General features: G+C 42.0%; 1 protein-coding gene across 1 annotated transcript; it reads right to left on the bottom strand.

Annotated features, from left to right (window-relative positions):
• Positions 1 to 12,387: 12,387 nt before the first annotated feature.
• On the bottom strand, positions 12,388 to 19,502 carry CCDC86 (coiled-coil domain containing 86). The gene is made up of 4 exons (XM_087714845.1): positions 19,144 to 19,502; positions 17,990 to 18,119; positions 15,678 to 15,752; positions 12,388 to 12,981 (listed from the first exon to the last, which is right to left on the bottom strand). The coding sequence occupies exons 1-4, from the start codon at positions 19,374 to 19,376 to the stop codon at positions 12,862 to 12,864; spliced, it is 558 nt and encodes a 185-aa protein (XP_087570971.1). The 5' UTR covers positions 19,377 to 19,502; the 3' UTR covers positions 12,388 to 12,861.
• Positions 19,503 to 22,770: the final 3,268 nt, after the last annotated feature.

The raw sequence follows: 22,770 nt of genomic DNA, 5'->3' as shown, positions 1-22,770 counted from the left end.
AAGAAAACTCCCTTTTTCATATCATTCCTGTACCATTTATTTCCATCCCAAATACCATTCCCCCACCCTCCCCATTTCTATGGCAGCCAATAGTAAGTAAGCAAAGCAGAGGCTGACAATTCCCCAACATATTCCAGGCAAACTCCTATATTTCCAAAATTAGAACAGAATGACCCACTTCCCCACCCACCAAACTAAACAATTTAACAGTAAATCACAGTAATAGGATGCATAAACCTTCTTTGGAAAACTGTATGTTTTGGAAATGTTAGAAGAAATGCCCATATGGGTTCAGTTCCAAGTGGGTTAAAGACACTGGATTCATGGAAGTTGTTTGGAAAGGTTTATTGATGATTGACAGGATAGTTTGAAGTACTGGGGGAAAAGGGAAGAGAAGAGTGCCCTGGTTTTATGCCCTCTCTGGGCTTTTGAATTTGAGCTTGTATTCTGACGGATTGTCAGACTCCCATGGGGCCATGCAGGGGCAACTCTGTAGGCTGTCCTGAGTCCCAGGCTTGGTTGAGCCTTTGCTGGGTGATGATGTAATGAAAGGGCTTTGGGATTCCTATTATGGCTCTGCCTAAAAGAGGTACATGTTTCTTATGTAGAATAGACTGGCTCAGGCCTTAATGGTCCATTGACAAAGGTGGGGGCCTGAGTTTCTGCCTCCCTTTTAGGGGAAACATTCTGTCCTTTTAATATTTCCTAAAATATTTCATTTTTCTAGGAGAAGGGTGGGTGCTAATTTCCTACAGAAACTATTCTGTAGGAAAATCATTATCTTTGAAATTCTCTCAGAGAATATGTGAAATACTAAATGACTAAAGGACAAAAATACTATCAGAAAGGAGGAACTGGAGAACTACAGAAACTATTTGGAATAGTACCCCACTCAGCTAAAACAAATTCACTTTTTAGATAAGAATGTGACCATGTTGAACTATCACCCAAAATGTTCAAGGGCACCATGGTTTTTGTCATGTATTCTAGGCAAGATAACATGATTTGGTGGGTGTTTTTTGTATTTGTTTTGATATATGAAAGTTTGCTTATAATGCATAAACAGAATCTGCTGTTCCAGAATGTTTTGGTCATATTACTTCCAGTACTGTGCTTTTAATGACTGTTGAGTTTGGGCAATTATGAAACCATCATTTTACTTTGAACCTGAGTGGGAAGCAAATTTCATTCTTATAGGACTTGTACTTTCTTGGACTTGTACTGTAACTGGTAGTTTTGGTTGGTTTGGTTGATTAGGAAGTTGGCATTTTGCAGTTTTCTAAACAAAATTTTGCTTGGAATTGGGTTTGCATTGAGCTAATTGGATAATTTTTATCTTAAGATCTACTTCAGGTTTTTCCCCCAGGTGAGCAATATTTCACAAGTTGACTGAGATAATGATATTCCTATTGAAATTCTAGTTATTTTGATCCTAATGTTGGGTGAGCTTAAGTCGCTATGACATACAATTCCTTTGTTTCCAACATTTTAAAGAATGGAGTGATTAATGAAGTTCAATTTTGTTCCCATTTATTTTCAATATATTCAAGAGCATCAATCTATTTCAGCTTAATTTGCTTTTAGGCTTGCTTCCATGTCATCTCTTTCTGCTTCATTTGAGGTTTAGAGCCATAGACAAGCAGATTAACAGGAGGAGAAATGGTTCTGGATTATCAATTCTCCCCACCACATCTCCAGACTAATTTTTTAGCTTCCCCAAAAATCATCCATAATCAAAAATTGCATATCAAGTGGTGGGATTCAATTTTTTTTTTACTACCAGTTGTGTGGGTGTGGCATGGCTTGATGGACGCGGCTTGGTGGCCATGACACGGGAAGGATACTGTAAAATCTCTAATCCCACCCCACTCCCGGGGAAGATTACTGCAAAATCCCCATTCCTTCCCAATCAGCTGGGACTTGGGAGGCAGAGAATAGATGGGGGTGGGGCCAGTCAGAGGTGATATTTACCGGTTCTCCGAACTACTCAAAATTTCCGCTACCAGTTCTCTAGAACTGGCCAGAACCTGCTGAATACCACCTCTGCTCCTACCTGGAAAGGTTTAAATTCATCTCTGTAGTTAATGTTGTAAAACTGAGAATCTATTCCTATTTTTATAGTATTCATGACATTTGATCATTCTTAATCTCATTCTGAGGAGAAAGGAATATTGGGATGCACCCCATAACTTCATGTTTTCTAAAATCCAGAAATAGGCCTAGAGGTCCAATTTTAATATTTAAAGGGTGCGGAAATAAGTGAAGTATAAATGAGGAATCCTGTATCCCTGCTATGTAACAGTCTTCTCAACAGATTCCCTCCCATGCTTTTTTTTCCGTAAAAATTATTACTGGCATTATTACTGCTGAACATTTTTTTTTAGATAGCTTCTTTTATGGCGTTTTGATTTCTATCATTTCTGTTCTACTTATGGACCTCCCTGAGGAAAGAGAGATTTCCTTGCCTTTTGAGGTAATATTCTCAGACATGACCATTCTCCAAGACACTATTATTGCATCTTTATATTGCCTCTCCATATTGCATCCACATTGCATCTCATCCCTCAATTTCCATGGCCTCAAACGTCCCAAATCCCCTGGTCTCTAAAATCAAGGTTAAGCACGCCTTTTCTGTTTCTGTTTCTGTTTCTGAAGATACCCCAAGCTGGGTACTGAATGGCTTGTACAAAACCGCTTCTTTCTATTGTACTTTATCGCTGATTTTTATTACATTTTTTAAAGCTTGAGGGATGCTTTCCTATCAGAAGGTGTGGGGGAGTAGAAGAAGAGAAGAAACATCTTCCCTAAACACTTCAAACTTTTTAATGCTGCCATTCTGTTTGCAATGGATACGTGACCTGGCTTTCAGTTTAACATTAACAACATAGATTGCAAAACAATATCAAGTAAATAAAATGGAGCAACAAACTCTCTTGTCTGTTTAGCTTAGTGGTGAAACCTCCCCAGTGAGATTGAGATACTTCAGCAGCCACCCTCCCACTCAAGCACTGGATGTTTCTTTCACTCTGGAACATGAGATACTATGATTTTTTCCTCGGAGTAGCTATTGGCTGTACCGTACATGAGATCAATCACTCAATCTGCACCACAAAAGCTCTTGCCATGAAAAAGCAGTTGCCCGAATGGTAGGTAAGTTTTGACAAAGAGCCTCAAACTCACTTTTCTCCAGCACTTTTCCACAATTCCCACGTTTCTCTGCTTGCTTCGTTTGCTTGGGATCCAAGCTCTTTTAAACACCACTTTATAAATTAAAAATCCGAGAATGAGATCTTGATTAACATGGCCTGTTTATATTGGCTTATCAAAACTGACTTGTGGTAATCATTAACTGAAAGACATAAACTATATCTAATCCACCCACTGTAAAATCCAATATGACCCTGCGGACAATGGCCTTTCCTTCTTAAATGTATCATTTAAACTTAGCTACTCCTAGATCCCCACTTTTTTATAGCTCTGCTTGAACTATTTTTCCAGGTCATCATATTTATGAGAAAGCAAACTGAGAAATAAGAATAGGTGTCTCTATACATCCTAGATAATGTTGATTACATCATTTTTTTTACAATTTTTTTATTTTTATTAAACAAGCAGCACACAAAAAAAATAATCATCTTACATTATATCTTGTAGAAAGTGTGACACTTGGTTACAATTAGCTTTCGTGCATCTCTTCCACAGTCATTACTTACATTCATATCAAATGTCAATATACATCATTATAAAATGCAAACGCTGCATTTTGATTGGCTAATATCTAGCAGTTGATCTGGATCTGGAAGTCCCACGGTATCTTAGCCCTTTTATTCCCCATGACTTTCTATGAAATCTCCCATCTGGTGTTCCTATATAGAATACCAGCTACTTAGTCATGCTGTTCAGCATATGTTGCTCAGTGGTAGGATTCAATTTTTTTTTACTACCGGTTCTGTGGGTGTGGCTTGGTAGGTATGGCACAGGAAGGATACTGCAAAATCCCCATTTCCTCCCGATCAGCTGGGACTTGGGAGGCAGAGAATAGATGGGGGCGGGGCCAGTCAGAGGTGGTATTTACTGGTTCTCCGAACTACTCAAAATTTCTGGTACCGGTTCTCCAGAACAGGTCAGAATATGTTGAATACCACCTCTGATGCTGTTCCTATTTTATACTCTGCTAGTTGGATTGTCTTTGAGGCCTCTCTACATAATCAGTATTTCAGTCCAGCCGTTTTGAACCACTGGGAGGATTTCCCAAGCAAACTCAGCTATGATTTGCAGGATCTTGTGCCACACCCATAATGGATGCATGCACGAACAGCCCCCCCCAACTCTTGGGCATTTTTTTTCGCCCTCCCGAGGCGCGAGGCTTTCTAGGAGCCTGGGGAGGGCGAAAACAGCCTACCCCCCCCTCGATGCCCTCAGGAGGCCTCAGGAGCTCCCCCCACCCCCGTAAACCAGACAGGAAACCTGACCAGGCAAGCCACTATTAATATAGTTTATTGTAAAACTATATTAATAGAACCTTGCCATTCTGAAAATACGAATCTCCTTACTCGGTTGTTTTTTCTTCGTTACAGTCAGATCAATTTAGGGTGGGTCCTACCTAAGTTTCTTTCTCTGATGTTAAGCAGCTTATCTAATACCGCTTTTGGCAGTCTTTTCTTTTCCTCCTCCCTCAAAGTGAATCACTCATACCATTACAACATAAAATACAAGGGGAGAAAGGCTGAAATAAAAGATCATTCTTATTGTATAAGAGCCAATTGGGTGTAGTCGTGAAGTTGTTGGCCTGGGAGACTGTTTACTCCAGTAGTGCCTTAGGTATGAAATCCAGCTGCATGACTTTGGACTACTCACTCTGTCAGCCTACCCACTTCATGGGGAGGGGGATAGGAGGCAGGTCTTAGGTGGGCTTGCTGGCCTTGTTCTCAACTTTCATTTACCGTAGCTTAAAAAAACGGGCAATCAACTGGACCTATAATTATTCCCTGATAAAAGAAATCTTAGCATGGGAGTTGCCAAACTGTGAAAAGCAATGTGTAAGAAGCAATTACTTCTTTTTCCCAATGAAAGGGGTATTCTTGTTCTTGTTATTACAACATATGAAATTCTGCAGGTGTGCCTTAGCAAGCCAAAAGAAGCAAGTTAAACTGGTTATCATTTGAATTTAATAGCTGGTATGAACTGGCACCAGATTTCTAGACCTCATTTTTAAAGTCTGAAAGGTACAACTAGTATTTGCTCCCAGGCATGGATAATTTCTTATTTTCAGGGAAACAGTTCAGTAATCTGCATTTTGTTTTGATATTCTCATTAACTTTCATCCTTCTAGTATAAAAAAAGTGCCATACTTATCTAGAAAATGTTATGTATGAATTCATTCATTTATAGTTTGGCCATTCTCAGACAACAATCTAATCTTTGTGCAACATCTTCAAATACTCAAAAAATCACCTTCGCACTGCACGTTTTGTTTATGTAAAAACCTTTGTGTTTGTTCAGTCTAGCATGGCCCAGCCTATAACATTGTCACAAGTAGATATAACTTTTTATTCTGAATAATGTTCAGAATAATCCTTGTAATCCAGATGATGTTGTAATGCTTTATTTACAACAATTGAATCTAAAATTTCTATTGCTAAGTTGAGTTTTGTCTCATTTTACTTTTTTTTGCCACAAAGTGAATCACTGCTGTTGTTAAATTAGCAACCGAGTTGTTAAGTGAATCTGGCCTCCCCATTGACTTTGCTTGTGAGAAGATCACTAAAGGTAATCACATGACCCCGGGACATTGCAAGTGTCATAAAAACATGCCAATGTCCAAATTTATGAATTTTGATCATGTGACCATAGGGATGCTACAATGGGTCATAAGTGTGGAAAACAGTCATATGGCACTTTTTTTGATGTTGTTGTAGCTTTGAACAGTCAGGACTATCTCTAAAAGGAACGATCCTGAAAGTAATTATTTTAGTATTCTGTCTTAAGAACTTGCAGGAAAATTTCAAATGCTGTATATCTCATAGGCAAAGCCAGAAGAAACATCATATGATTTATATACATAGATTCAAATAAATATTAACCAATATAACAATTAGTTTTGTTTTTTTAAATTGATAAAAACAGGTGTATACCTCCACCTTTATACAGCAATGGTTATAACCCAGTAAACCTTTTGTTATAAAACTGCTTCCTTGGTAAATAGCTGATAAGGAAGTGCAGGATTAAAAAGAAAATGAAGAATGTGATATGGATTACATTTTCTCAGAATACTCAAATGTCTAGTCCTTAGAAAAAGAGTCAGTTGTAAATGTTATCTCTATATCAGATTTCCCTTAATTAAGTATATATTCTTCACATTTCATTATACCTGCTATAGAGCAGAAAATGTTGAAAACATTAAAATTTGGATATAAATGCAGCCAAAAGCCTCTACTCCCCCTCCCCCCGATTCCCAATGTGCTTTGCTGCAAGTTGAAACTGACACAATTAAGTGACATCCACCATTCTCTACGCAGGTAGTCCTCGACTTACCAGTTCATTTAGTGATGGTTCAAAGTTACGGCATTGAAAAAAAATGACTTGTCTGTTTTTCACTTACAACCATTGCATCATCCCCATGGTCACGTGATCAAAATTTGGACGCTTGGCAATTGACTCATATTTATAATGGTTGCAGTGTCCCGGGGTCATGTGATCACCTTTTGCAATCTTCTGACAAGCAAAGTTAATGAGGAAGCCAGATTCACTTAACAACTGTTTCTAATTTAACAACTGTAGTGGTTCATTTAACACCTGTGGCAGGGAAGGATGTAAAAGGGGGCAAAATTCACTTAACAAATGTCTCACTTAGCAACAGAAACTTTGGGCTCAATTGTGGTTATTATGTACTCCACAGAGTAAGCACATTTTATTTTACCAAGAAAAAGAAACCTAACATCTTTTGTTTTTCCTGTAGTTTCGGCGGGAGGGGCTACAACAGGGTTTAGTCACAGCCTGATTGGTCCAGAGACTGAGGGATTTTTCTTAAGTATCCGCCTTTCCCTCTAGGCTTCTAGTTTCCCTCAGTCTTTGGTCCAAGCACTAGCTGTGGCTCCAGCGAGGTACCATTAAAACTTGCTGTTATTTAATTCAATTAATTGGATATCCTAATAATAAAGACTGACTGCGGCCAGAAGAGACTGTCTCCAGTCTCACAGGGGAAATGGAGGGGCTTGCCTCCTACCCTGCGGCCAGTCAGAGAGGTGCCTGATTCCTGGGAGTGCAGGGATGGCAGTTTCTCTAATAGCAGTCTCGGCGGCTTAAACATGGCTCCTGGCGATTTAAAGATCAAAGTTTTTCTGCCGCTATTCAATTCTGCTTCTCAGCGCCGCCGCCAGAGCTTCGCCGCGGCTTCAAAGAGCTGCCACAGCTTGATTAATTATCTGGAGGGCGTGCCTATTTAAATTCGCCAAACGGTGCGGTGCGGCCCGTAAAAACAGGACTGCGAGTCTGGGCGCAGGAGTCTCAAGGGCTTGGCTCATCACAAGGCTAATCCCTCAGAGCCATTAATCCGCGCGCTGTGATCGCCAGAGTCATCGCCCCACAAGGCACAGTGGCCATTTTTGGTGCGACCTCGTGGGCGGCGGCCAGTTGCCGCAACACCAGCAGTGGCCTGCTAATCTAGGCCCGCAGGCTATCGGGGCATGGAGAAATCACGGCCACACTTGAGGCTGGTGAGACAGTGCTCCTATCCAGTACCTGCAGTGCGGTCAGTTATCGAGGCTGGCAGGCGCCCCACAGTCCATCCAGCAAGCACGTGAGGCATGGCTTCCACAGTCCAGAAACCCATGCAGGTCCAAGGAGATCTAAAGGAGGAGGGCCAGGGCAGACATAGGCCCAGGGCAGCAGCCTCCAGGCCTACAGCCAACCATCGCCCTTCCAGAGCAGCCACTAGAGATGAATCCAGAAGACAAAAAGCCTTGGAAAAACAGGTGGCTAGGGCGGAAAGACTGGGTCAGGCGGTTAGGCCTGAATCCCCCAGCAGATCTAGATCCCCAATTGGGCCCCGCTCTCACAACTCTGGATCGCCCCCTAGGGGCTTCAATCCTTCTTCCCCCTCAATCTCTCCTGCAAGGCCTTGCAGGAGGGTGGCCTCTTCTTCACCCCCCATCTCACCTAGAGCTTATAGGGAAGGGGTAGAGGACCCAGGAGAAGGGGGATCTCGGGACTACCTTCCAGCAGCCCAACTTGCCCCCTGGGGGCCTCTGTCCCGGGGCCTTTTCAAGGAAGATTTGGAGGATTTGGACCGGATGCCTGATAGTATTAGGAGATTCATCTCTGCCACTATATCTAGGGGTATTTCGTCGGGCCTATCCCAGAAGGACCATTCCTCCCAAGGGGTGCCCAGGCCACCCGCAGTCTCCGGGCGCAGGTCCCCTTCCTCTTCCAGGGGACAGGATACTCCTAGACCTCCTTCCCCTTCAGTAGTCAGCGAAGGTTCCATCTTGAAGGAGGTGACACACCCAGACTTGGGGTTTTCAGAGGATGAGGATTCAGTTTTTTCAGAACTCCCAGCATTACCAGGCCTCTTTCCTCCCCCGGCCTTCAAACCTATGTTACATAAGGCCAAAAAGACTACCGAGATTGGCACTGGGGTCCCTCCAGTCTCCCAGATAAGGAGGAGGTCCCAGCCCCTCCCATCTTCCTAGAGGTGGTCAAAAATCACTGGGCGAGGCCTTCCTCCTTGCCCAATCCGGGGAGCAATGATAGGCGTTGTTACAATATGGAGCAGGCCTTCTCTCAGGCCCTGCAACTTCCCACGGTAGATGCCCTGGTCGCCCTTCTTGCTAACACATTTACAGTAGTCTTGGGCGACGTGGAAAACAAATGGAAGCCAGAGGACAAGTGTGCGGAGCTTACTCTCCGTAAGAATTTCAACACTTCTGTCTGGGCCATTAAGGCGGCCGCAGAAGTGCCCTATTTCAACCGCACGAGGGTCCTGTGGCTGCAGCAATTGCAGGACCGCATCCCTATACAAGATGAGCATCTTCACCAAGACCTCACTAAGATCATCTCAGCTACCCAGTTTTCGGCAGATGCCACCATGGATTCCATTAAATTCATGTCCAGGGCTCTCTCCACCTCTGTAACTGCGACGAGACTCCTGTGGCTCCGTAATTGGCAACTGGACAACAAATCCAAATGGAACTTGGCAGCAGCCCCCTTCACCGGTCTTACCCTTTTTGGGGCCTCCCTTGATCCTATCCTTGTGGAGAACAAGGATAAGAAGGTCCTACCTTCTAATTCTAAGAAGCCGGACTCCCATCCGTCCTCGTATCATAGGCCTTTGTCCTTTAGGCCGCCTGACCAAGACTACTGCCAGCAGTGGTATGCTCCCTACAGATAAGACAGACAGAGTCAGCGGCTGTTTTACCAGGATAGGAATAGGTATCAATCCAAATGGCCCTTTCATGGAGGGGGCGGCCATTCCTTCTGCAGGGGGAAATGACTCCAATCCGAGTCAACCCATAGGTGGCCACCTAGCATCCTTCGCGGATCAGATCACCTCAGATGCCTGGGTCAGGTCGACAGTCAGGGAAGGTCTCCTCCCCTCCCTCGGTGCTCTTCAGGATCTTCCCTCCCTCCAGGGACCCAGAACGGTGTCACCTAATGTTTCTGGCGATCCAACGTCTGCTAGACATTCAGGCGTTCGAGCCGGTCCCACCGGAGGAGTACGGGCAAGGCGTGTACTCCAACCTCTTTGTCGTCCCGAAGGGGATGGAGAGCGATTCTGGAGCTGAAGCGCCTGAATTCACACCTGATCTACCGGCGCTTCAAGATGTCTTCTCTCAAGTCCTTATTACTGGAGATCCAATGGGAGGACTTCATGGCATCAACAGAGGCATATCTACATATTCCAATTCGGTCAGCCCATCGCAGATTCCTCCATTTTTCCCACAGGCGTCGTCATTTTCAGTACAGGGCCCTTCCATTTGGCCTGGCCTCTGCCCCCCACACGTTCACAAAGGTCCTGGCGGCGATGGTGGCTCACCTGCGCCTCGACAACATGCTTGTCCTAGCCCATTCCCAGAAACAGGCAATTTTGGACCTGGAAGTCACCATCCAGGCTCTACAGTCTCTAGGGTTTTCCATCAACTTTCCTAAGAGCCATCTTTCTCCATTGACAAAAGTCCTACCCTTAGGCACAGTGATAGACTCGAGATCAGGGCTAGTTCGCCTTTCCCCAGACTGCCTGACAAGCCTACAAACCTTGGCACGACACGTCCGTGCATGTTGGTCAGCTTCCATCCTGAACTTGGCCTGCTTACTGGGCAAGATGATGTCATGCATAGGTATTGTCCTGTGGGCCCGTCTACACTCCCAAACACTTCAGTGGAGCTCATTCCATTGCAACGACAGCGGATTAGCAACTCCACACGTTCCATTCCACTGTCACCAGGTCTCCGCTGGTCCCTGAGGTGGTGGCTGTCCCCATCTTTGAACCATGGGGCCAAATTCTGGGAGCCGGACTGCAACTCCATCATGACGGATGCCAGCCTCTTTGGCTGGGGGACTGTGATGGAGGCCAGCCTGGCGAAGGGCCAATGGTCGAAGTCCAACCTGTGCCACAACATTAATTGGCTGGAACTGAAGGCGGCTCACCTGGCCCTTCTTCACTTTCAGGACTGGATAACTAACCGACATATACTCCTCCTGACAGACAATGTTGCTCACATAAATCATCAGGGGGGGACTCATTCCAAAAGCCTGTGGCAGGAAGCTCAGAAGCTCGGTCAATGGGCAGAAAAGAACTTGGTGTCCATTATTTCAGAACACATCTCGGTTATCACCAATCACCAAGCCAACTGGTTGAGCCGGATGACAGTTGATCACAGGGCGTGGCAGCTGTTTCCAGAGATATTCCACATGATCTGCTTCCCTTTCGGCAATCCACTGGTGGACTTGTTCGCCAGCCCGAACAACGCTCAGATTCCCTGATTCTTCTCCTGCTTCCCTGCACGCAATGCGGAGGGCACGGATGTTCTCAGAAGCCCGTGGCCCCCCCCGGTCTCCTTTACGCCTTTCCTCCCCTTCCCTTCATCCAGGGAACCCTGAGGAAAATTGTGTTGGAAGGGGCCCATAACATTCTGGTGGCCCCGTTTTGGCCGAGGCGACCTTGGTTCGTGAATCTAGTCCAACTATCCATTTCTCCACCCTGAAGGATTCCCCAGGAGGCTGCCCTGTGCCAGGGGGTCTTGGTTCACTGGGAGCCCCAGTGGCTCCAGCTGATCGCCTGGCACTTGAGCGGCGCCTCCTGAGGGATGCTAGCCTGTCTGCTATCGAGGCAGCCAGGCAACCATCGACCACTCAAATTTGTAATTCGACATGGTCAACATTTGTGTCCTGGTGCAAAGGTTCCACATATCCTTGGCTTCAGCCTCGGTCTCCCAGGTCCTCAAATTTCTACAGCATGGTCTAGGGTTGTCCTGAGGCTCAACCCGACCTTTCTTCCAAAGGTTAACTCCCTATTCCATATGTCACATGAGGTCATTCTTCCAAATTTCTGCCCGTCTCCTTCCCACGAGGGAGATCCTGTGGCACCGCCTGGATGTCCACCATGTCCATCGCATTTATCTAAGGCGTACATCTTCCATCAGGCGATTGGAGGCCCTGTTCTTGTCCTACCACCTAGTACTCTAGGTGCTAGGGTTTCTTTGGCCATCATGGAGGCCTATCGGGCCATGCATCAGGTTCCACCGCTGGGAATTACTGCCCATTCCACTAGGAGCACGGCTATCACGGCCACGTGGGCTACCAGGGCTCCACTGGAGGATATTTGTAAGGCAGCCACCTGGGCCTCACCATCTCCCTTTATTAGACATTATCGCCTAGATAGTTTCGCTTCGGTGGACATGGCCTTCGGGTGCTCCAACAGGTGGCGACCTCCCCCCCCCCCCCCCCAGAGTCAACAACCCGCCCTGGGACTTAGCTTGGGTATGTCCCTGTTGTAGCACCTCCTGCCGAAACTACAGGAAAAAGAACGTTAGTCCTTACCTGAACGTTTCTTTTCTGTAGTAGAGGCGGAAGGGACTACTTCCCGCCCATAGATTTGATCAGATGGGGTCCGGGCAGTCTCTCTATGTATGTGGTGTGTTTTCCTTACATAATGCATTCAGCTTCTCAATTCGACTTTTGAAACTGGGAGCCTAGAGGGAAAGGATACTTAAGAAAAATCCCTCAGTCTCTGGACCAATCAGGCTGTAACTAAGCCCTGTTGTAGCCCCTCCTGCCTCTATTACAGAAAAGAAACGTTCAGGTAAGGACCAACGTTCTTTCTAGCTTAAGCGTGTATTACTTATATGTATTACATAATATATACCTTGCCCTTATCTAGTAAAGATCTGAATTCTGTTATAGGATGAAAGTCATAGGGAGATGCGAACTACCAAGATTTTACCAAGTCCTCCACAATCAACATAACCCATGAAGAGATTTGATGTACCATATATTTTTCCTCAAAGTGAAGTTTTTTTAAAAATTATTTTCTTTTCATGGTTAAAGAAGAAAGGTAAATTCTGGAAATTACAAATCATCCGGAAGTTGTAGATTTTGCAATAACTCCTTTAGGGCTTTCCCTCATTTTCAAACAAATATTCCAGCTGTCCTCCCCACATTTGTTCTTTTAATACCAAAGCTATGAGATGAGAAATTATTGGAATACATGAACATATTTTGCAGGGAAGGTCCTATTGCTGATTGGAAGAGGAACCAAATAAAAAGTTGTAATACAGCAATGTCTCTTCGTACACTAGATTCTGTCTCTCAACTTTTGCACTTCAAGAAGTCTTTCAATGTGCTACAAAAGGGACTTCTGCTCTTTTATTGCTTGGCTGCTTTAGGTTGTGCCTTGGAGTTCTGCAGCAAGGCCAGTGTGTCTCGCTTCTCAATGCGCCGCAAATGTTTCTTCTTTGCACGCTTCAGTTTCAAGGGATTTCGAATCTTAAAAAAAAAAAGAGAGAGAAATATGGTCTTATCTCATGCTCATTTAAGACTTAAAAACTTTTTGAATGAACTTTTTGAATGAGCCAAGGTGGCGCAGTGGTTAAAAGCAGCACTGCAGGCTACTGCTAGATCAGGAGGTCAGCGGTTCAAATCTCACCGGCTCAGGGTTGACTCAGCCTTCCATCCTTCCGAGGTGGGTAAAATGAGGACCCAGATTGTTGGGGGCAATATGCTGACTCTCTGTAAACCGCTTAGAGAGGCCTGAAAGGCCTATGAAGCGGTATATAAGTCTACTGCTATTGCTATTGAATAGCAATCAATCAAGTTAGAGGCTTCTAGAATGTTATTGCTATCAGTTTACAAAACTTCCATAACAGAACCAAACACAGGTTTTCCATAGAAACCTTGTTAAAGGCGCCTAAATCTAAAGAAAGCAACAGATTAAACTCTACACATGTAAGAGGAAGATAAAGAAAATGTGGAAGTAGGATTGGCACGTGCCTACACCACCACAAAAAAGTTCCGTCGTTTTGTTATCTGGCAACAGACATTTCATTTGTCAACAGTAAATGGAAAAACAAGAAATACAGCCAGCCCATCATCTCCACACTTTTTCTTTTCCTGAAATAAAAGGTACCTCCAAACAGCTACTATAAGACATTGTAAATAAATAGCATACCATATTTTTCGGAGTATAAGATGCACCGAAGTATAAGATGCAGCAAGGTTTTGAAGAGGCAAATTTTTAAAAAAAGTAGGTAGGTAGGGAGAGGGAGAGAGTAGGTAGGTAGGTAGGTAGGTAGGTAGATAGAGGGGGAGAGAGAAATACAGTAGGTAGGTAGGGAGAGAGAGAGTAGGTAGGTAGGTAGATGGAGGGAGGGAGAGAAATACAGTAGGTAGGTAGGGAGAGAGAGAGTAGGTAGGTAGGTAGATGGAGGGAGAGAAATACAGTAGATAGGTAGTAAGAGAGAGAGAGTAGGTACGTAAGTAGTTAGGAAGAGAGAATAGGTAGGTGGAGGGAGAGAGAGAAATACAGTAGGTAGGTAGGGAAGAGAGAGAGAGTATGGAGGTAGGTAGATGTTTCCAGGTGTATTTATCCATGTGTTGGAGAAGGAAATTGCTGACAACCTGCAGCATCTAAGACATGCTTCTGCTGGCACAGCACTTGATCAATGTAATTCTCATCAATCACTCTAACTAAAGAGCTTTCCGAAAGGGAAAAAATTAAGTTTTTGCACTCTGCAAACCTCCTCAAAAGCCCCGTTTTTTGCAAAAATGAGCCTGTTTTTTTTTTTTTCCAAATAAAGGCATGAATAGTCTTGGGGGGGGCTTGCAGAGTGCTCCTGGTGGTGGTGGGGAATGAGCAAAAAACAGGCCTGTTTTTTGTCAAAAACAGTAGCACGCACAGCCTTATGGAGGCTTATAGAGTGCTGCTGGTGGCTGGAGGGGGCCTCCAGCAGCTCTCTGAAAGCCTCCACAAGGGTATGCATTGCCATTTTGGTGAAGTGGCGGTGCTTCAGGAGGCAAAAAAATGCTGTATTCGATGTATAAGACACACCCAGATTTTTAGCCTCTTTTTTGAGGAAAAAAAGTGTTCTTATACTTTGAAAAATACGGTATATCTTCTTTCTTCGCTTCTAATTTTTTATGCAGAAAGCAGAGAAAAATCATTTAAATATATAAGAACCTGAATAAAAACTAAAATAGAGATTTACAATCATGTTCCTATAGTTATCAGCCTGCCTATGACGATCCACTTTTACTGGCATATGATTCCCCATGTTTGTATGCCTCTGACTTTTTCCATGTTGCAAAGTTGATAGTTATGATCTCCCAATAGCATAGAAATCTGTTCTTGGTGGTAAAGTATTAACATTGAAACATAGCTGTCGGCTTGGACTCTGAAACTAACTTTCACTTGGATCAGAGCCCAGATAATTGAAAGAAAGAGCCAGATGAGCTCTACTGACACACTATCATCATCAATTCAATTCAATTCGAGAAGCAGAAGTTCTCTATAATAGATCTTATCAAATGCCCTTGAAGTTCCCTTATTCATGGCTTGGTCCAAAACCTAGCATGTATCTCTCATGTTGGCTCATTCTCAAAAGGAATCTCTGTGGCAAAAATGTAGAAACTTGGTTCAAGCACATTTACATACAAAGTTAGCAAATCACATTTGCATTTAAACTCAGGCTAGGTGACGAACCTATCTCCAGGATCCTATCCACCTTCCTAATGCTTTAAGCTGGGGAGAGGCAAAGTCCTTCTATCATGGCTGCCAAAACCCAGCAGCACATCAATATCTTGATTCCAGACAAGGAAATCTATTTAATACAACTATTGTATAATTTTACTTGTTTTGGATTGTCTGTACTTAGGCACTTGTGCTCTCCTTCCACGAGAAAAATTAAATGCAGTTCCATTTCATCAAAGGACTTCCCATCCGAGGCAACAGAGAGTGATATAAAATTTGTGTAGTTACTGGATCAATAATTCAGCCTCCAATTCTCAAATGCTCCTCCTTAATTGCAATGAAGAAGCATAACTTTTTATACATTGCTGCTGATCCAAACATATTATAATATACTACCAAGTTAAGTAAAACATTAATTATGAAATACACTCCACTCTTCTTCAACCAAGGAAAGAGATTTTCTTTTTAGATCAAAATAACTTGAGCCAAAACTCACCACTTGCACAACCTCTGCTTTCCTCTCATTTTCTAGTCTTCTTTTTAAGTTATCCCTCCTCCGCTGCTTTTTCTCCTAAAAGGAAAAAAAAAACTTTTATGCATGCTATATATCAGTCCAGTCAAAAATATGACCAAATAATTCCATAAAAATACAAGAATACAAATACGAACAGAAAAAACAGCATATGCAAACAGCTTTATAAACCCCAAAGCTGAATTTATTAATAATTCTCAAAAAGAAATAAGCAAAGTATGTATCAGCAGAAGAATGTTTTATTGAGTTGCTTATCACTTTAAAAGTTCTCACTCATTGAACATTTCCAGACTGATAAGCTGGAATAAAAGTTATCATTTTATGAGGTCTTCTCAAAAGTTTAAGCAGAACATGATGTGACTTTAGAATCTATGTGTTGAGACCTTCACTGAAATGAACAGAATATTTGTGGGATTTGCATAAGACAAAGGCAGCTGAAACCAGCAACATGAATGAATTAACTTTTGTGAATTAGCTAATTATTTTATTTGAATTGATTCAATTGGGAAAAATGAGGGGGTATTTTTTCACACTGGCACATAGCAGCATCTAAGTAGCAGCAATATCAAATACAGAAATTGTGGCATGACATCTAATGCAAGTGTCGTCATTTATCTATCTTTTCCCCATGGGTGGCCATGTTGTTTATTATGTCACTTTGTTTATGACATAAATAAAACAAGCATCAAAGTCTGGTATTACATCTTCACTCAATCTTTCTTAATATATAAGTAGGATCCTCATGAAGCTCTATTAACGTTTAACAGCAAAGATATGCAGAAATTCATATTCTGCTTTACAAAATAGTAGCATCATCAAAGTTATTCATTTATGCCAGAATAAAAGGGTAGCAATCCTATTTTAAACTTTCAATAGAAGAAATAAGTACAAAACCTTTTACCATATTTTTTGGAGTATAAGATGCACCCTTTCTCCTCAAAAAAGAGACTGAAAATCTGGGTGCCTCTTATACACCGAATACAGCATTTTTTTGCCTCCTGAAGCCCCGCCCCTTCACCAAAATGGCCGTGCATACCCTTATGGAGGCTTTCAGAGCTCCTGGGGGCTAGGGACGGCAGAAATGAGCAAAAAACGGGCTGTTTTTTGCCACCACCACCCAGCTCCCAGCAGCACTCTATAAGCCTATGCATGCAATTTTTTTGACGGAAAACGGGCTGTTTTTTGCTCATTTTTGGCCCCCCCACTCCCCCAGGAGCACTCTGCAAGCCCCTCTGGCTATTCATGCCTTCTTTTTGAAAAAAAACAACAACGGGCCCTTTTCACAAAAAAAGGGCTGTTTTGGGGAAGTTTGCAGAGTGCAAAAACTTCCCCCCCTTTGAAAAGCTCTTTAACTGATTGATGAGAATTACATTGATCAAGTGCTGTGCCAGCAGAAAGTCTAGGTGCTGCAGATTGTCAGCGATTTACTTCTCCAGCACATGGAAACATCTACCTACCTACCTACTCTCTCTTTCTCTCTACCTACCTACTTTCTCTCTCTCTCTCTCCCCATCTATCTACCTACCTAACTACTCTCTCTTTCTCTCTCCCAACCTAACTACTGTATTTCTCTCTCTCTTTTTCTCTCCCTCTCTGTCCCTCTATCTACCTACCTACTAAATTGCCTCTTCACACTCTTGGAGCGTCTTATATTTCGAAAAATATGGTAGATGCCAAATTCAAAATAGCTACAACAGATCAATCTGCAGGCCAAAGCAGAATGCCTTTGTGAATTCTATTCACAATTCTTGTACAGTATCAGAACAGAGGGTATGAGTTCAACAAACTTAGCACTAATTCTTTCCTACTAATTCAGTCCATAACCATGATGGCGAACCTATGGCACGTGTGCCACCTGCGAGCATTGCGCATGCGTCTCCTGCCATCCACCTAATTTTTGGGTCTCTCCTGTGCATGTGATTGGGGGGCATGCGGAAGACACGCACACATACTCTGGGGGAGCATGTAGGGGTGCTATGGTCTGTTTTTGGTCCCAGGAAGCTTCAGGGAGGCCTACTCAAAATGTGGCGCATGGGGAGGATCACGTGCACATGCGCAGGGGAGTGTTGCGTGTGCACTGCATTATGGATGTGGGTAGAATGCTTTTGGCATGCGACGATAAAAAGATTAGCCATCACTGGTCCATAGTTTAATTAGAGTGACAAAAAAATATCAGTGAAGATGATATCTGGAAAGAGATGCTTAGGGATACCTTATAGTTACTTAATAATATTATGGACGTATTGCTTCCATTGAAATGAACATATTTTACTTACCTCACGCTCCCTTTGTTTTTGTTCCTTCAGCTCCTGGGCAAAATCTTTGATCAACTTCTTTTCCTGACGTATTTTCATTTTTTGTTGCCAGGAAGTATGTAAAGGCTTATCCTGGATCATATGGGAAAACCTGGAGTAATGGGGAAAGCTAAAAATAAGTGCTAGAGTTTCAGCACTAGATGGTCTCACCTTACAAGACAGCCATAGTTTGCCTTAATAAAGCCTTACTGAATAACTAATATCAAATTGGTGCAATACACTGAGCCATATACTGCAACTAAACCAAACAATCTTAATAACATTTAGCATATTGTCGGAAGCAGATCTAGGATAAGAGTCCTGCGTACTCTTACTTGGCAATGAGTTCCAAGGAAACAAAATGCTTTTGCATATAAAAAACATTACCCTAATAAATAAGAATATTAAAAGCACACTATGATTTTAATTAGGGTGTGACACCAAAGTACAAACTCTCTAAAATTTACACTCAACTTGAACTGAAGATGAATATTAACATTTTCCTTTTTTTTTTGTAACATTGAACACTGGATTGGCATGAAGTGCATAAAATAAAATCTGTCTAGGAGAAGTATGAAGGGGATGCAGTGGCTCAGTGGCTAAGACACTGAGCTTGTCAATCAGAAAGATCGGCAGTTCGGCGGTTTGAATCCCTAGTGCTACATAACAGAGTGAGCTCCCGTTACTTGTCCCAGCTTCTGCCAACCTAGCAGTTTGAAAGCACATAAAAAATGCAGGTAGAAAAAATAGGTGGGAAGGTAATAATGTTCTGTGCGCCTTTGGCGTTTAGTCATGCCAGTCACACGACCACGAAGACGTCTTCATGGCTTTGAAACGGAGATGAGCACTACTCCCTAGAGTCAGCAACGACTAACACATATGTGCCCTTTTACCTTTAGGAGAACTAACCAATATACAGTATTTCTGTCTAACAAAGCGGTATAAAATACACATAAACGGCAACCCATTTCTCTTTAACTCAAAGAAGCTTTAAGATGAGTGGACTTCAACTCCCAGAATCCTTGCTGGGAATTTCTGAGAGTTGAAGCCCATATATCCTAAAAGTTGCTGATGTGGAGAAAACTTCCCCCAAGATGCTGCGTCGGATCACCTGGCGACCAAGATCGCATTCTTACCGCTTTTTGCCGGGGTCTTTCCATACCCGCCCAGATTTAGGCCTTCCTTTGGGAATAGGTGGTGCCTCCTTCCGCTTCTTACCCAAAGCAGTTACTTGCAGCTTCCCAGATCCAGCTTCCACTAAAGCGACAGCCCCTTCCTCGTTCTCCAGCTGCTGAAGTTGCTCACCCCGTTCCGGCTCTGGAGACAGTCGGTCGGCTTGCAGTTGCTCCTCGGGGATAAGCGCTGCCATTTCCTTCCTTTTGGTCTCTTCGCTACACACTCCCAGCGAAAAAACATGTGCTCTCCCTCCTTCCCCGCCACCCCACGAGGAAGACTCCAGTAGGACTCTTTCGGATGACGTCCCAAATGCGACGGACGCGGTTGCGCAGAATTACGAGCGACATAACGTTCTTTGTGGCCGTCCTCAGCAAATGCGGTATTCATTGGAAGTTATGTAAGCTAGAGCGGTTCCTTGACTAGAAAGAGGGAAAGTTTCACTTGTTCTTGAATACAACTTCCGGTATCCTCTGTCCATATGCGGGGCAAGAGTGGTAAAATTTCAGTACAATGGTCTTCGCTATGTAGTACCCTGTAAATATTTTGGGAACAGTATGGCCAGAATTCCGAAATGCATGCTGGCTGCGCATTATGGGCTTTGCAGTATAAATACACCTGGAAAGCGCTTAGTTGGGAAAGATCCATTAAAAATACCGTTAAGATACTCAATTAAAGCTGATAGTTGAAAGTTTTCGGTTTTCCAGGGTTTTTAAACAATTGTCTAGGGGACTTTTGATAAGGGTATTGCTTATTTTCTCCCTTTTTTAGAAGAAAAATATGGTGAAATATTTTTGGTGAATAGGTAATAATCGAACAGTGACAGTACTATCAAAGTTAATACACAACACTGATTAAAATACATTAAAAGCAGATAGAGCCATATAGTAGAATATAGTATTAATGTTCTATATAGTATTAATATAAAGTTCTACATAGTATTAATGAAACAGATCCTGTTTTCTGTATCGAATATAAGAAATGTATATGTGAACTTGTGAAAAGAAAATGAATTTAACATCATTTTGATATTCTAATATTTCAAATGCTCAGTGCTTAAAAATAGCACAGAGACTAAAGAGAAATAAACTGATAATTGTATAAATTTCTATGGATCAATGGTCCACAATATGAGATGCATGTATTTGTTGTATTGTTACATATTGTGTCTAATTCCCTGGAATAAAGTTATTAAGATAACTAGAAGTATCTTTTAATTTATTTTCGATTTTTATCCTATCTTTGTTTATAGCAATCTAAAGTTGTTTTACATATTAAAAATAGAATATACAATAATGCAATCAAAATAAAAACTAAAACTAAACTATGTATCATTTACTATTTCCTTGAGAACCTTTAATCATGTTTCTGACAAACAGAATTTTCAGAAATGTGTTTTTCATTGATTTAAGTAATTGATTAGATTAATTAAGAGGCAATTGCCTAAACAATGAGCCATTGAACAGTAAATTATGATTTGTCAGATTATCAGATTTCTTTCCTTATTTGAGATAATCTATTTTTGGTTTATTGTAGCACATTCTGGTACATTAGAATGGTTTATAAATGCAGCTCAGTAAATAAATAAAATTGTAGCCATAAGGTAGTATAGAATACATGCATATATTTAGTTTATGCATTGTATGATAGCTGTACCTGGTATGCAAATATATGCATTAGACACCTGCTGACAAAGCTTTTACATCAACTGCAGTTACTGGATGCTTTTTAAGGTATAGTAGTTGAGATGTATTGTAACAAAGCTAAGTAAAACAGACTCAACTAGAGTCAGCTGATACACTGGTACTTATATAAATATATTCTTTGATGTCACTATAACCTCTAAATTCAATGATAGTTATAGTGATTTAGAACCTTTAATCATGCTCTGGCAAAGAGAATCTTCAGAAATATGTTTCTCGTTGATTTAAGAAATTGGTCAGATTAATTAACAGGAGAGGCAATTGCCTGAATAATGAGCCATTGAAGTATACTGGGCCTAAGATGGAACCTTCTGGTACTCCACTGCTACTTTCTTCCAGATATACCATAGTATCATTAAGACCTACTTGTTGAGTAGTTTGTCAGCCAATTACAACTCCATGTTGGTGATGGAGTCTACCCTACATTTTTCTAAGAAGTAGGTTGTGGTCTACTTTGTTGAATGTTTTACTAAAATCTAAGTATACTAAGTCCGCAGCATTTCACTAGTCCACCCCATAAGCTGTTTTACAATCCTCAGGTAGTTCCTTGATGCTCCAGGATTTTTGAAAGGTATTGTGTAATGGTTCCGAGATAACATCTGCCAGCTTCTTCAGATCTCTGTGATGTAATCTGTCAGGTTCCGTAATTTATATTCATCAAGATCAGATAGGTGTTCTCTTACCATTTTCTTGCTTATTTTAATTTTTATTTCTAGTCTGCCTTTTACGGTTATGTTTTGGGTAGGTTGGACTATAGTTTCTTTTTGTGTGTGGACCAATGCAAAGAATGAGTTAAGCCACTCTTTCTCTCTACAATCTGTATTGTCCTTGCAATCTTCTTGCTTTAGTGGACCAACTGTTTCCTTGACTTTTTTCTTGTTATTTATATGTTGAAATAAACTTTTTTATTATCTTTGACTTTTGTTACAAATCTTTGTTCATTTTGAGCCTTTGCTTTCCTGATTTCATCTTTGCATATTTAGGTTATCTGTTGTTATTCTGCCTTAGTTATGTTTCTCTTTCCAATAATATAAGTTAATGATTGAGTTAACACAAGGTGTCTGTCTCATCCCATTAAAGCTAATTTAATGGCTACAGATTGCATTCTTGGGGTAGGGAAGCAGCAAATTTCCCCAACATGCTGAATGCTTTCATAAGGTGTTAAAACACTGTAGTGGACAAGACAGAACTCTGAAGCACCATGGATCAATTATCTAGGCCAGCTGTCCCCAACGTTTGCAGCTTGGCTGCATGACTGGGCAGGAAGCAGTTTCAGGAACATACTCTAAATACCCCTTTAACTGAATTTGCTCTGAAAATAAGTTTCAAATGTATCTGGAACTTTGGGGCTCCCACAGTCTCAATTATCACACCCAAGAATAGAATATTTAAAATTGGTCTATAATTATTATAAGAAAATCTTTTTCACATATTTTCATATTCTTATAGCTACCTCTTTTGAGCAGTTAGGAACACATTCCACATTCTGACACATTGGTTGCCTGTCTTAATCAGGGTGTCTGAACTAAGTGGCCAATTAGGAAGGAAGAGTTAAGCAAATTGATAAGTGCCCCCCCCCCCCTCTCTCTATCTATTCTCTCAATATCCTCAAAAGCTGCAAGCTATATGAACGGGGCAAGTTGTCAAATTTCCCTGTGATCTAGAATGCAAATTTAAAACCAGTTGCACAAATCAACTGCATAAATCCAGTTGATTTAGCTTGCAAATAAAGATGAAAATTGCTTACAATTGGCCTCTGAAAGTTCTAGCTCTTTCTCCTCGTGACCCGAAAATCGCGCTCGACGAAAGCGCGCATTTGACGTCATCACAGAGCGACGAAAAAAATTAAAAATTGAAATAAAAATAAAATTAAAGCAAGCCGATTCA

This window comes from Thamnophis sirtalis, unplaced genomic scaffold (assembly GCF_051295495.1).
Source record: "Thamnophis sirtalis isolate CommonGarterSnake01/CBP01778 unplaced genomic scaffold, rThaSir2_p1.2 scaffold_1, whole genome shotgun sequence".
In the NCBI taxonomy this organism is placed as follows: domain Eukaryota; kingdom Metazoa; phylum Chordata; class Lepidosauria; order Squamata; family Natricidae; genus Thamnophis; species Thamnophis sirtalis.
Note: the sequence above shows the minus strand (reverse complement) of the source record. Positions and strands in the feature narration are given on the sequence as shown.